This window comes from Gossypium raimondii, chromosome 9, assembly GCF_025698545.1.
Source record: "Gossypium raimondii isolate GPD5lz chromosome 9, ASM2569854v1, whole genome shotgun sequence".
NCBI lineage: Eukaryota > Viridiplantae > Streptophyta > Magnoliopsida > Malvales > Malvaceae > Gossypium > Gossypium raimondii.
The window spans coordinates 36,980,432-36,994,849 of record NC_068573.1 but is presented as its reverse complement, the minus strand read 5'-3'; the positions used below and the strand labels follow the sequence as shown (position 1 = coordinate 36,994,849).

Here is a 14,418-nt window from a genome sequence, read left to right as displayed (position 1 = left end):
CTTTCCCTTCCCTTCCCTAAAAAACACATACAAATTTCGCACAAAAATGAAATATTGAAATCTCGGACTTGTTTCAAGCGCCTCTTCTTTCCCCATTTTCCTTCCCATCATTCTTTTTTCTTATAATTGGACAAAGCATTGTCACACTCTTCTTCCTTCCCCCTTTCACGTTTCCTTAATTAACGGAATTTTGCAACATGTTCTATAGAGGGTAACTTCACTTCTCTCTCTTTTAATCCATGTATTTGATTTTATTTTCTGGGTTTCGTTCTTTACGTCTGTTCTCCAAGATTTTTTTATTATTCGGGATTGATGAATTTTGCAGTTGCGTTTTTATTTTCATTTTCTTGGTTTTCTCTGTGATTGTTATTTAGGGCTTATAGCTCAATTTTAGTCGCGAAGAAAGAATGAAAAGGAAAGGAGCTTATATGGTTTAAGATAAACAGTTTTCCGTTTATTCTTTTATTTGCACTCATTGAAGTTTAAACACTTATTTCGGAGACGTTAGAGAACAATTTATTGTCTACTTTTTCTGCTTATTTCTATGTAGCACCATCAGCTTGAAATCAGTTTCTCCTTTCTTTTCCTTTTCTAGCTTACTATTAATATAGGTATCTATTTTGCACTTCCATTTGCTTCTTTTGTTTTATGTTTGCATGGTACTCTGAGAGTTTTGAGTATCATGATATTTTGTGGACACTCGTAATGTTTGGAGGGTAAGCCAACCTCGACTTTAAATGTATGCCACCTTTACATCCTACTTTAAACCGATCTAAGATATCACACTCACATGTGAATCTCAACAAATCTCCTAGTTGTGATCAACTCACCCGTCCAAGTAACTGTGTTAATTCTCTAAGTTACTAATGTACATATGTACCCTATGCCCACACTGAAAATATCTTGCCATATCTAGTTTATTTCCCTGCACTGCATTTTCCTATTTCTTAACTGACCATGTCTATTGCCCAACTCTAAACCGTTAGTTTCCCAGTTTCCCTAGGCTCCTAGATTCCTAGTGCAGCACCTTATATTGTGTGTTATGCATGAGTTGATCCCAACTTTCCAGGTATAATTTCATGTATAGAATTCAAGCTTCTTTCTATGATAGTCTTCCCCCTGAACTTCTTTAGGTGCTTCTGGCATAATATGCAGAGCTACCTTTTGTCAATGAATCTGACTAGTGATTAAGCTTGTCAAATGAGATTTTTACCATATAATGAACTTGTAGAAGATACATGAGGTTCTCAAGATAGAGGTCTGTGTTGTTTGTGGGTATGTTTTGCACCATGCAGGGAGGTGCATTAGTAATATTGCATTAATGGGAAAGGATTGAACATAATCACTAGTTTCAGGCAGCTAGGCCATGAATACAATTTTAAAAACAACTACTTGAACATTGGGGTTTTTTTTTTTACTTATTTATTTTGCATCTAGCATGCATATGTAGCAGTTATCTCCATGATCCCATGACCATCACAATGCATGCATGCATATCTGACATGCACAATGATTGAAGCACCCATTCAAATTAGACGTTGCAAGTAACAGATTGATGTTTAGTGAAAAGGAAAAAAATTCAGACACCTAAAGAAAAAATAATGACTCAGTCATTGCTGAAAACCAGTAGTTTAATTGCGCATGCGTGAGTGAATGTGGCAAAGTTTAATTGGTTTTGATCCTGTAATACCTTTGCACATTTTGTTAAGTAGGTAGCCATTGGTTGGTTTGTGGAGTTGCAGTAAGTATTTTACATTTATATTAAGCATGATGAAATAATCTTTTAGAGGGCTTGGGAGATGAGGTGCATTGAGCCACCAAGTATGTGTCAGGCGAGTAGGGAAAAGGTTGGTCACTGTGAAAGAGCAAGATTGAGACTAGGTAGGTCATGAAGTGTGCAACAATGCATGTAGAATGTTGGAATCTTACCAAAAAAAAAAATGAATGAGGTTCTAGTTCTGAGAGAAACATAATGAATGTGTGATAGCACGAGAGGTAGAAGCCCTTAAGGAATGATGTAGCTTTTCACCAATTGGAAGCTTCTGTATTTATTGAAATTTAACATAGGAGAGACCATTCTATTATCAAGGAGGCGTACAACTTAATAAATGTCTTGGAAATATTAAAGTTTTGGAATTCACTTTTCTTGTGAGTTTTCTGGAGAAGTCTTTCTTTCAAGTCATTCATGTGTGTGGTTTCCTTTGGGTGTCTTTACAATTGGGATACTGGTTGAGGGTTTCATAATATTTATAATTCATCATTCATTATGTTCTAACTTCAGTCTATTAGATATTAGTTAAAGCAAAACTCAGCTGGAGGGACAGTCTATATAGTACAGAGTATGTGGGGCTCTTATAGACACATTTAGCAATTACCTCCTTCGTGAGTGACTTTGGTTGTTAAATTTTAAAATATATAACAAGTAATCACAGTCATATGAAAAGATAAGACAATAAAATCAAATTGATGAATCATTTGCTTTTCACTAAGTAAGATTTTATATGTGGTTTATGAATTTATTTAAAATTAACATGTCATATACTTGGTTTTTTCTTTTTTTGAAGTACTGAAAACACAAGTGTCCCTTGATCCTTGCATTGCTTTCATTATCAATTACCAATGTTAAAGAATATAATCAATATGTGTTAAAGTATTGACTGGTCTCATCCGTTACTTTCATTATCTTTGGAAACTGAAGTAAATATACCGATGGTGCTGATGGGCGTGAAATGGGTGCAAAGCGTCAGCGGATAATTGATCAAGGCCCTTCATTCTATGGAAATTCTCCAGGTTCAAGCTTCATGTATACTGCCCCTCCTCCTCCTTACTCATATGTTAGCCAACCTCCACCTTTCCCTGTTGTTCGACTTCGTGGTCTTCCCTTCGATTGCACAGAGACTGATGTGGCTGAATTCTTCCATGGTCTGGACATAGTTGATGTCCTTTTTGTCCATAAAAACAGCAAGTTCACTGGTGAAGCTTTTTGTGTTTTGGGTTATCCTCTTCAGGTTGATTTTGCCCTTCAGAAGAATAGGCAAAACATGGGCAGGAGATATGTAGAGGTTTTCAGAAGCAAGAGACAGGAATATTATAAGGCAATAGCGAATGAAGTGGCTGATGCTCGTGGCGGTTCACCTCGCAGAAATGCCCCAAGGGCCAAATCTAGTGATGAAGCAAAGGAATCTGCTGAACATACAGGGATATTGAGATTGAGGGGATTGCCATTTTCTGCTGGAAAAGATGATATAATGGAGTTCTTTAAAGATTTTGTGTTATCCGAAGATGCAGTTCATATAGTATTGAATTCAGAGGGGAGGCCAAGTGGAGAAGCATTTGTGGAGTTTACAAATGCAGAAGATTCTAAAGCTGCAATGTCCAAGGATAGGATGACACTTGGGAGTCGTTATATTGAGTTGTTCCCTTCGTTTTCTGAAGAGATGGAGGAAGCAATTTCAAGAGGACGGTGATTCTTCAGACAATGTCTTTGTTTTTATTTTCTATTCTATACCACTTAAGATTTCTTACCATGATGTTTCTCTTTCCAGCTGGAATTTTATTTACTAGCAATAGGAAGATAATATGTGTTACTCTCTGGGAACTGGTTCTATGTTACGGGTTAAATACTGGAAGCTACAATCTTTTATTGGGCATTCACCTGATATGTCTAGTCTTTGATTGTGGCCTTTGGTTACAAGTCGAATTTTCCTCTGGACAGCCAATTAGATGATAGTTTGCTCTATGCTAGTTGTAGCATTATCTTCATTCTGTTAGGAATAACTCGTGAGATGTTGTACTCTTGTTGGGATTCTTTTGATATTTACTGGGTAAAAATAATGTATGAATAAGTTCTTTCCTATCTCATTGTTAGGAAGATTTGGGTTTTTTTTTTATGGCATCAATATTTTGTTAAAAAAGAGGCCTGATATTTTATGTTCCTTTCAAGAGGAAATGTCCCAAAATGATAAAAAAAGAAAAAAAAAAGTCACCTTTATACTAAAAATAAAGCAAGGTATATCATTTTTCCTTTTAGTCTGGGATATTTGTTGTGGGGGAGTTGAAGAACTAAATTAGGTCATAGTATTTAGTTTCTGTTTTGTTTTCTCAAGTTTTAAGCATACGATGTTACTCAATTTCATGGGATTACAAGCTTTGGTTACATTATCTACAAATCTCAAGACATTGCAAAATGTGGTGAAGCTGCATATCCCATCAAATATATATTTGTATTAACTTTGATGGCAGTGGAAATACTTGATTGAATTTGCATGTCATCAAGTATATTGAGAAACTCAAGGGTCAAGGATATGTTAAGTTGAACACTCTGCATTCTGCCCAGGGAGCCCTTGTGAAAAAGAAAAGCATATCAATGTTTACCAGACTTTTCAAAGGGCCCAGATTTATGCTTAATCTCATTTCAATATTTCTTCATATTACTCCCAAGGTTATTTTCTGATGACTTTTATTATTATTATTCAAATAGATATGGTTTTGACTAATAGTGCACAAGATAAGTCGGGTCGGTTCGGGAGGAAAAATAACAATGTTTGATGAGTTGATTTTGTGTCTTAAGACATCACCTGGTCCGACATTTTTAATTTTATTTCCTTTCACTTGTTTTTTAGATTTAAATTTAAATTAACTTCCACAAATACCGTGCCATAATTAATAAATTTATTCGGTCTTCGGCCATGCAAGAATATGATTTTATATTTACATTTCGACCATCAACCTTTTAAAACTTAAAAATTTATCATAGAGATTTTACAAAATCATCACTCCACCATTATGTAGAGCATTGTGGTATCCTCACCCTATGTTGAGAATGTTAAGATATTCATCTTCTTCATCCTTTGAATCCTTTTATATCCGCTTGTTGATATGGTTGAACAAGATCACATCTTCTCATACGTGGTGCTTTGGCAAATTACCTGGCTTTATGTCTCGGCCTTCTATCTTTGTTCAAAGCATATTTAAGTAGATTCATTTTATCTAATATCCTTGTGGAGATTTTACACCCTTAGTGTAATTATTTCTCATCATATAATTTTTCAAATAAATTGGTTGATAAAATTTCATAGTTAAAATTAGGCTTAATATCATTTTGGCTCATATACTATAGTGAAATTCTCACTTTGACTCTTTTACTATTTTTTCGGTCATTTTGCCTTCTCGATTTTTGATTCTGTCACTTAAGTTAGCTCATTTAACAGTTTTTGTTAAAAAAAATAAACTAACCAATGAGACACTGCCACGTGTAAAAAAATTTACTTTAAAATTAAAAATAGTTAAAATCCAAAAAAATCCCAAAAAAAAAGAAAAATTAGAAAATTTTAAAACTAAAAGAAATCATAATCTTTTTTGAAAATTATAAAAATATTTAAAAATGATAAGTATGCAAATTTTCCAAAAAATTTTAAAAATTCATAAGTTTTAAAAAGGCGTGTTTTTTTTTTAGAATTTTAGAAAATTGTAGAATTTTATCAGAATTTTGAAGAATTTAATGGTTTTTTTACATTTTGTGATTTTTATATTTTTAAAGAAATTTAATTTTTAAGTAAAAAATACTATAAAATTTTAGAATTTTCATAAAATTCCAAAGTTTCCTGAAAACCCTAAAATTCCGAACATCTTTTTTAAAAAAGTATGAGTTTTGTTTTAATTTTTAAGTTTTGCATACTTATAACTTAAATTTTTTTATAATTTTCAAAAATAGATTCATATTTTTTATGATTTTCTGGGTTTTAAGAATTTTAGGTCTTTTCTTAAAAAATTATGATTTTTGGAATTTTAATATTTTATTTTTTATATTTTTAAAAGTTTTAAGTGAATTTGAAATCAAGCCACATGTCAAAAATTCTAGAAAATTTAAAAATTTTAAAAAATTATTTGTTTGGAAATTTAGGGTTTTAAGAAAATTTTAAAATTAAATCTATAATATGCAAATTTTAGAGTTTCTTATAAGTATGCAAAGTTAAATTTTTTAAAAAAAGAATTTTTGAAATTTTAGGGTTTTAGAAAATTTTAGAATTTTATGAATACTTATGAAAATTTTATGGTATTTTTATTTTGAAAAACTCAATTTAAAAAAATATTAAAAATCATAAAAATCCCTAAAATTTCCAAAAAAAACCTTAAAATCTTAAAATTCTAAATTTTCTAAAACCCTAAAATCCAAAAACGCATTTATTAAAATTTATGAAAATTTTACTTTTTTGGAAGTTTCACATACTTATAAATTTTTCTGAAAAATTAATTTTTTAATTTTCAAAAATATAATATGATATTTTTATAATTTTCTAAATTTTCTCATTCTTGGAATTTTTCTAAAATTTTTGTGATTTTTAAAGATTTTTAATGATTTTTAAAAAAAATTACATGTGGTAGCGTCTCATTGGTTGGCTTATTTTCTTTTAACAGAAACTGTTAAAAGGAAGGAACTTGAGTGAGAAAATAAAAGTAGAGGAATAACGTAATTGAAAAAATAGTAAAAGAGTTAAAAGTGAGAGTTTCGAGCTAAATTCGGAATTAATCCTAAGTTTAGTTATAAAATTTGATTAATTAGTGGATTTGAAAAATTAGAAAGAAACATAAAATTCTAACAAAAATGTTAAGATAAGAGGAATTTACATATAAATGATATGAAAGGCCTAAAATTAAATAATTTGACAAAGCCAAATTATTATTATTATTATTATTATTATTAGGAAAAAGCCTCTATTTCTGTCTCGTTTCCTTTTCTTTCTACCTACTGTTTAGGGCAGCGGTCACAGCTGCCCAAAAGTTTTCCCACTCAAATATTAAAAACCCAAGAATTGTAAGGGATCTGTCTTGTGCTTTTAGTTACCTCTTGCTGTTTCTTACTACATCAGTTCATCTTTTTAGGAGTAACAATATGTTTTTCTTCACTACTTGGTTATGATCTGATACTTGGGTTTTTTTCTTCTCTGCATCATCATCTCCTTCAAATGATCCATTTTGGGGGGTGTTTTGATTTAGTATATTTGTTATCTTTGAAAAGTTTGAGCTTCTAAAGGGATTATATTCACTTGGCTTTCTCTTACTACTTTTTCAGTCAAAATTTAGTAGCTTAGCTTTAAAGTAGTAACTAGGTATAACAAGTACCGGATGACAGTTTCTTCTCTCATTAAGTCACCCTGAAAAAAACTTGGTAAAGGGCTCGCACTTGTCTTTCTTTCTGCCAGTTTCAACATTCCTTCGGTTTCCTACTTGAGCTACTACTGCTCTTTAACTATTCGTCCACCACAAGTATTTGTTTGGTTTTATAGATTTCAATTTCAATGGCACCCACCAGCAGAAGAGGCAAAACAACAAGAAAAGCGAGCAAGCCAAGAAGAGGTCATTACAAGAGGAAGCTGGTAAAGCCCACTATTCAAAAGGCATCAGTGTTGGAGGAATTGCCTTCCAACTCTTCCACCATAACTTCAGATAATCTTTCCAAGATGGAGGGCTCTACTACTACTGCAAGCCCATGCTCTACACCCAAAGCTCAAAGGTTTCGAATACCGGAGATGGATACATGCCCTCCAGCACCAAAGAAGCAAAGGGTTCTCTCCAATTGCTCATTGCAAAGAACACCTGTTGCTTTCTTTTCTCCTCCAGATTTAGATCTCTTTTTCTTCTTTGCACTTAGGGATATCTCAGTGTGATCATGATAAGTGCTAGCTTTTGCATAAATATATATATATATATATATATAAAGACCATTCGATAGTTTAAGATTAGGTGTTCTTCCATTTCATCTTCTTCTTTGTTTAGTTTGATATCATTGAGTATAGTTTAAGAACATCAGACCTTTTATGAGTGATTTAGGAAGAGGAAGAAGCAGCAAAAGTAGGTAGCTTGCTTACTTTTTTTAGGGGAAAATTTTGTTGGGTTTTCAAATTTGTAGGGTATGCTAATCACCAAGTTTAGCTGGGGCTCTCCGACTCAATTTAGCTTTAATTCCTTTTTCTTTTTCAAATGTATTGCTGACTTTTGGAAGAATGCAATATTGTAATATGTGGGTGTAATTTGAAGTTTGTTAAGTGTGATATTGTTTGTTAAGTCAACTTTAGAAAGTGAAAGAAGAGATAGATGCTGATTGCACCAGTGTGTAAATCCTTCATTATCTTACTATTTGGTTGATTAGATTTTTGTGGCTATCTTATAAATTCATAGTGAATATCAATGAACATATTTTTTTGAGTCGTATGTATTCTTTTTACAATCACACAATTACATGGAAACATTAGTATAGATTAAAGACTTAATTAGTGGCTAAAATGGTGACATGGAGGGTCCCCCCACCTCCACCTCCAAGCACTTGATATACATATATATGGACCCCTTTGATTGAGATATGAATAAATAGAAAAGACTTCCACAAAAGGGTCTCCCCCACGTATTCTACTTTTTAACAGGTGCCAAGACTGGGTGTGGGTGGGGGAAGCTGAATAGCTGATCACCCTCAAATTCTTTTGATCAAGTTCTAAGTTTTCCCATTTTTTTTATTTGCTAACTGCACTCCAAAATTCCCTTGGGATCATGACTACAAGACTACCATATTTGTTCATGCCATTGTAGGATAAAATGCGAAGCTCAAGGGAGGATTCACCCTTATTTTCTTTTTTCAGTTTGTTGTTGAGTGAGAAAAGGAAAGCAAGTGTTGGCTTATATAAAGCAAATAAATAGAGGATAGGGATCATAGTGTCAGACTGTGGGTGTCTGCCTGTCTGAGCTAACCCCAGCATTGCTAAGAGAATCCAATGAACAGACTCGTGCGGGTTTTGATCATTGTTACTGTGGAGAATCTCAAGATATTTTCACTTCATTTCTCTCTATATTTGTCTTTTATAATGATAAATACAAAGTTGTCATTATTTATCATCAACTTTCCCTTTCAATTATTTATTTCCATCATTTTTCTTCTATTGCAGGCTTATAATGTGTTTTTTCTTATTACAATATTTGGTGCACTTGAAGCCATCACCTCTACAACACAAGCCCAAAGTTGAAGATATGATTCAAGCATTAATTTAGTTTCTTCCTATTCATTTACTTGGCTTACTTCAATTACTCAGATTTTTTTTACCCTGTGTTTTGTGCTTTTTTAATCACTTACTTTTCAGGCTAAACATATTACTCTATTAAGATGTAATTGCAGGGCAAAGAAAGGAAAGGTAATTTTGTTTCATGTTACTTCATAATTTTCTCCATCTTTTTGGTAAATTTGAAGTTCGTTTTATGATTCACGAAGATTAATTCTTTCAAAGATTTGTGGTTATCCCTTTCAAAATGTTATCTTCAATATTTAAAATTATATTCTCCTTTAAAATATAATATATACTTGAGAGATCACTCTCCATTTATTATTTTCCATAAAATGTCGAGCATTAAAGTTTTTAATTTTTTATGGAGAGTATAATGGACATGATATGATGGAATCCAGTAAAAAGTAACGGGAGCCTAGTTCATTGTTTAAAATTTTTATGGGTGATTGTGATTAATTTGTTTGATCATTATGATTTTTTACTATTTATATATCAGGTTTTATTTTTTAAAGAGATAAAATGCAAGTTCCATTAACAAAACAAATACTTCAAATTAAGCATCAATGAAATATTATAACACATATATTGAATACACGGTGTTAATTATGTTTAATCATAATTATGATGGTGTATTGCATACATATTATAGTTTATTTTATACAATTTTTACTTTTATTCATGAACATTTCAAATCACAAAATCAAAAATATGTACGATTGTTGCAATAACAATAATATAAATTAAATTAAAATTCAATCAACCTTATCAATTATTAAATGTGAATATAAACATGCGGCCTTAATTATGTTATATGATATCTTATTTATTAAACTATTTTCATATTAATTAAACAAATAATACTCATATTCTATCCACTGTCCTATACTTAATACATTTTAAGTCTATTATTATTGTTGTAGGTTTAAGTTGCAGCAGCAGTCATTATCAAAGTCACAGCCAAAATTAACCTTTATGGACAAATTGAGATGGTTCACCACTATATATAAATGTAGTTAGGAGTGCACATATCAGCGCCTTGACGTATGATGAGATGACTTTGAAAAAGGAGAATTGGTGACCAACCGATGCTTTACCTTTCAATGTCTCCCCCTTTGTTAATTTGAACTTTTGGAAATGGAATATTAAATAAATCTATGATGAAGGGGGATGGGATGGTTTGCATTCAATATTCATGCATGTCCCTCTGCTTAATTTCAATGATGATTGGCGAACCCACCTTTATCACCCTGCTATGCTCCATTTCTTGTTGGTTATGACTGATATATGCCACCATGTCTGCCCAATCAACCTCTCTCCCTAAACAAGCATATATATACATGGCTGGTAAAATGTTTGCTATAATACATGCATCTATATATGTCTCAACTCTCCTGAGAGATATTAGTTCACATGTTAATATAAAAAAGAGCAAAATTATCAACAAGTGAACTTGAAGTAAAACCTTTCAACTATGACAACTCAGTTATGCAGAATCGGAGGTTGGGCACTTAACTTTCTTTTAACTTCTTCAATATTATTCAAGATTTAATTGCATCATTGCACCACAATCACGGCATTATTTGTTTACTATAATAATATTTTTATATAAATTATAAACTTTTTCTTAATAAATTTATAATGATTCACAAATAATATATAATTAATATAATTAAATTAAATTAAATTTGATTTGATTTGATATACGTATTACAAAACTTTATGTATTAAATATTCACCAAAACACTAAAATAATAGTAGAGTAAAATAAAAAACAATAAGTGAATTAATGAAAAGTATAATTCAAGATTAATGTAAAATGTTAAATAAATAATATCATATTATTTTAAATAATTTCTTACTTCAACATTAAAACTAAAAATTTGAATGGATAAAGATTTAGGTTAAATTCCATTATTAGTCCCTGTACTATGTGTGAGTGTGGAATTTAGTCATTGTACTTTATTTTGATAATTTTAGTTCTTGTACTTTTCAAATTTTAAACTTCTAACCCTTACAAAAATGGTAACAGTTAAATTATCACATATGTAATGTCATGTCAGTTTGTTGTTTTCATATAATACTCGTTGAAAAGATAATTAATGGGTTTAAAAGTTGTTTAAGGCAAGGCTTTAATTTCAATTTTCAAAAGGTATACGGACTAAAAAGGATCAAATTGAAGAATATGCATTAAATCCACTACTTGTGCATAGTACATGATTTAGCAATACTTTTAAAAAATGCTGTGAAAAAGTACTTTTGAGAAATACTTTTGAAAAGTTTAGTTTAAGATTTAAGTGTTTATCATTGCTGTCAATAAGTGCTTTTGAGAAAATAAAATGTCCATTTTAGACATGATATTATCAAGTAACAAATATACATTTAAATAATGTTCAAAATAGTTAATATTATTATATTTTAGTAGGAATGTGAAAAATAAATTATTATAACTTGTTGTTAATATCTTAATATATGAAATATAAATTTTAAATATTTTTAAGCAATAAATATTAATTATTTATAAATTTTAATTAGAATATATAAACTATATTTTAAATTTTAAACATAACCATTAAATATTTGTAATTAGATATTAACACATTTTATTATTTTAAAAATATTTTTTTATTTTTAATTAATGATTTTAAAAATTTGTAATTAAGCACCAAGAAAGTACTATGTTATTGGAGGGTGAAAAGTAATTAAGCACCAAAAGTGTTTACGAGAAAGGAAAATCTAAAAAATTAGCTTCTCCTTTTCAAAAATATTAACACATTTGTATTATTTTAAAAAATATTTTTTTATTTTTAATTAATGATTTTAACAAATTTGTAATTAAGCACCAAGAAAGTACTATGTTGTTGGAGGGGTGAAAAAGTAATTAAGCACTAAAAGTGCTTTCGAGAAAGGAAAATATAAAAACTTTAGCTTCTCATTTCCAAAAATACTTTTGAAAAGTCAAAAACAACTTGTTTAACACAAAATTTCTTCCAAAAGTGCTTTTTTTAAACACTACTAAACAAACTAACCAAATTTAGTTGCTACTATTTAGGTGATGAGTGAAATTTCAAATTTTGAAAGAGTATAGGAACTAAAAGTGACTAATCCAAAAACTACAAAGACTAAAATTGACTAAATTAGAGTATAAAAACTAAATCCACAATTTATACTAATAAATAATAACATTATTTACACTTAATATTCATATTGAATTACACTATCATTGTTATTTAAACCTATTTCTATTATTATATTAACAATAAATAAAAATTATGTATGGATAAAGTCGTATAAAATTGAATTATTAAATAATACTTTAATTGTAATTTAAGCTATTCAAATTTATGGATAAACATTCTTTTATTATTTTAAATTATTTTATATGAACATAAGAAATTATTATAATACTAACAATTTAAATATCGAGTTAAACTTTACATTAAATCTTGAATTATTTTTTTAAGGGTGTGTTTGATCAACTAAAAAATTAAGTATTGAATATAATTATCTTGTTTGATAAAAGTAAAATTGGTTTTATGAGATTATTTATTTTTATTTATAATTTTATTAATATAATATTTTATATTATTTTGGATAGTTTTGGATGAAAACTAAATATGGTAATTTAAATATCTCATTTTTAACAAAATGATAATTTATTTTAATTTTAATAAAATAAAACCAACTTAATATCTATATTGAGTGATAAGTAATTACCTACCTACTTATCTTATCCAACACTTCTTTTTTTGTTGAAAATTTTATATTAAGTAAAAATTAAAATGATTATCAAACACGTTTAAAATATTAACTGAAATTTTCATTTTCAAATGAAATGAAAATTTTCAATGGCTTATCAAAACACCCTAATTTAATATTTTAAATTAAGAGTTAAAATAGTAATAAGAGTTAATTTGATATTTCTTAATATATTATATTATTAATGCATTTAAAAAATATGATGTGTCATATTATTATTGGATGTTTAAAATGTGACTTTTAAGGATTATTTAATCTAAGATAATTAAAAGGTTAGAAATGAAGGCATAGAGTTAAGTAGGGTAAGCAAAACTTGATCGATTTGAAAAATAAAAAAATTTCGAGTTAATTGAATCGAGTTATTTGAGTCAACTCGAATAAGTTTAATTTTATAATTGAATAACTCAAATAATTGAATAATTGAAATAACAAATTTGTGTAAATACTCTTTTGGTCTCTGTCAAGTTTGAAAATGAGCAAATTGGTTTTACTCTCAACAAAAATTACAAAAAAAATTTCAAAGATTCAAAATATTTATAAAAATTCCAAAATTTATATTTTTAAAAAATTATAAAAAATTTAAAATTTCTAAAATATATAAATAAAGTTAAAAAATTAAATTTTGGACCTAAATAAGTTAATTAATAATTCAAATTTATGTATTTTTATTGGGAATAAATTATATTAGGATATCCTAAAAGCATAGTCTTTAGGTACCAATAAAATAGTGTCACGTCATTAAATTTTAAAGATAACAAAGTATTATTTTACACTCGTCTATATCTAATATCTTCTCCAACTTAATTTAACTTTAATTAAATTACTTAAAATAATTAATTTTTAATTTATAAAAAATAATTTTTCTTCTTTACAAATTTTAATCATTTTGTTTTTATTTTTCAAAAGTTAATATATATTTTATTTTGTGCAACCAATTTTAAAAAAATTAGTAATTTTTGTGCAATTTTTCTATGTCATTAACACATAATTTTGGTAATTATTTTTCTTTGAACCCTGAACCTAGAACCTCAAATCTTAAACTCGAACTCTAAACCTTAAACCTTGAACCCCGAGGTTTAGGGTTCAAGGTTCGAGTTTGAAGTTTAGTGTTCAAGATTTAGGGTTTAGTGTTATGGGTTTAGATTCAATGGTTCAAGTTTACGGGTTATGAGTTTGGGGCTCATGGTTTAAAGATTTGGGGTTACATGTTTGGGTTTACAGTTCTAGGTTTTGGGTTTAGGGTTTGAGATTCTATATTTAGGGTCTGTTTGATTGACGGAATTGATTTTCCGGAAAATCATTTCCAACTTTTCCAGCGTTTGATTGGCGGAAAACATTTTCCATTTGGAAAATGAACTCCAAAACAAGGGAAAATGGGTTACATTTTAGGGAAAATGTCTTACCCTTTCAATTTTCGTAAGACATTTTCCGTGCTCTCCTCTCTATCGCCTATCGCCTCCTTCATTCCTTCCTTCATTTCAGTGAAAAGCGCTTTTGTTTATCGATTTTCCAAGAACTTGTTTTTTAATTATTCAATACTTGTTTTTAACACAATTATAAATAATTTATTTGATATTAGTTTTTTCAATTTATAACGATTAATATTGTAGCT

The 14,418-nt window shown here is 29.2% G+C and overlaps 2 protein-coding genes across 2 annotated transcripts; both read left to right on the top strand.

The window, feature by feature from the left end:
* On the top strand, nt 1-3,856 carry LOC105799404 (uncharacterized). Its single transcript, XM_012629937.2, has 2 exons — nt 1-211; nt 2,699-3,856. The coding sequence occupies exons 1-2, from the start codon at nt 198-200 to the stop codon at nt 3,465-3,467; spliced, it is 783 nt and encodes a 260-aa protein (XP_012485391.1). The 5' UTR covers nt 1-197; the 3' UTR covers nt 3,468-3,856.
* A 2,981-nt stretch (nt 3,857-6,837) lies between these two features.
* LOC105799403 (cyclin-dependent protein kinase inhibitor SMR13) lies at nt 6,838-8,209 on the top strand. Its single transcript, XM_012629934.2, has one exon. The coding sequence runs from the start codon at nt 7,299-7,301 to the stop codon at nt 7,665-7,667; it is 369 nt and encodes a 122-aa protein (XP_012485388.1). The 5' UTR covers nt 6,838-7,298; the 3' UTR covers nt 7,668-8,209.
* The last annotated feature ends 6,209 nt before the right edge of the window (nt 8,210-14,418 follow it).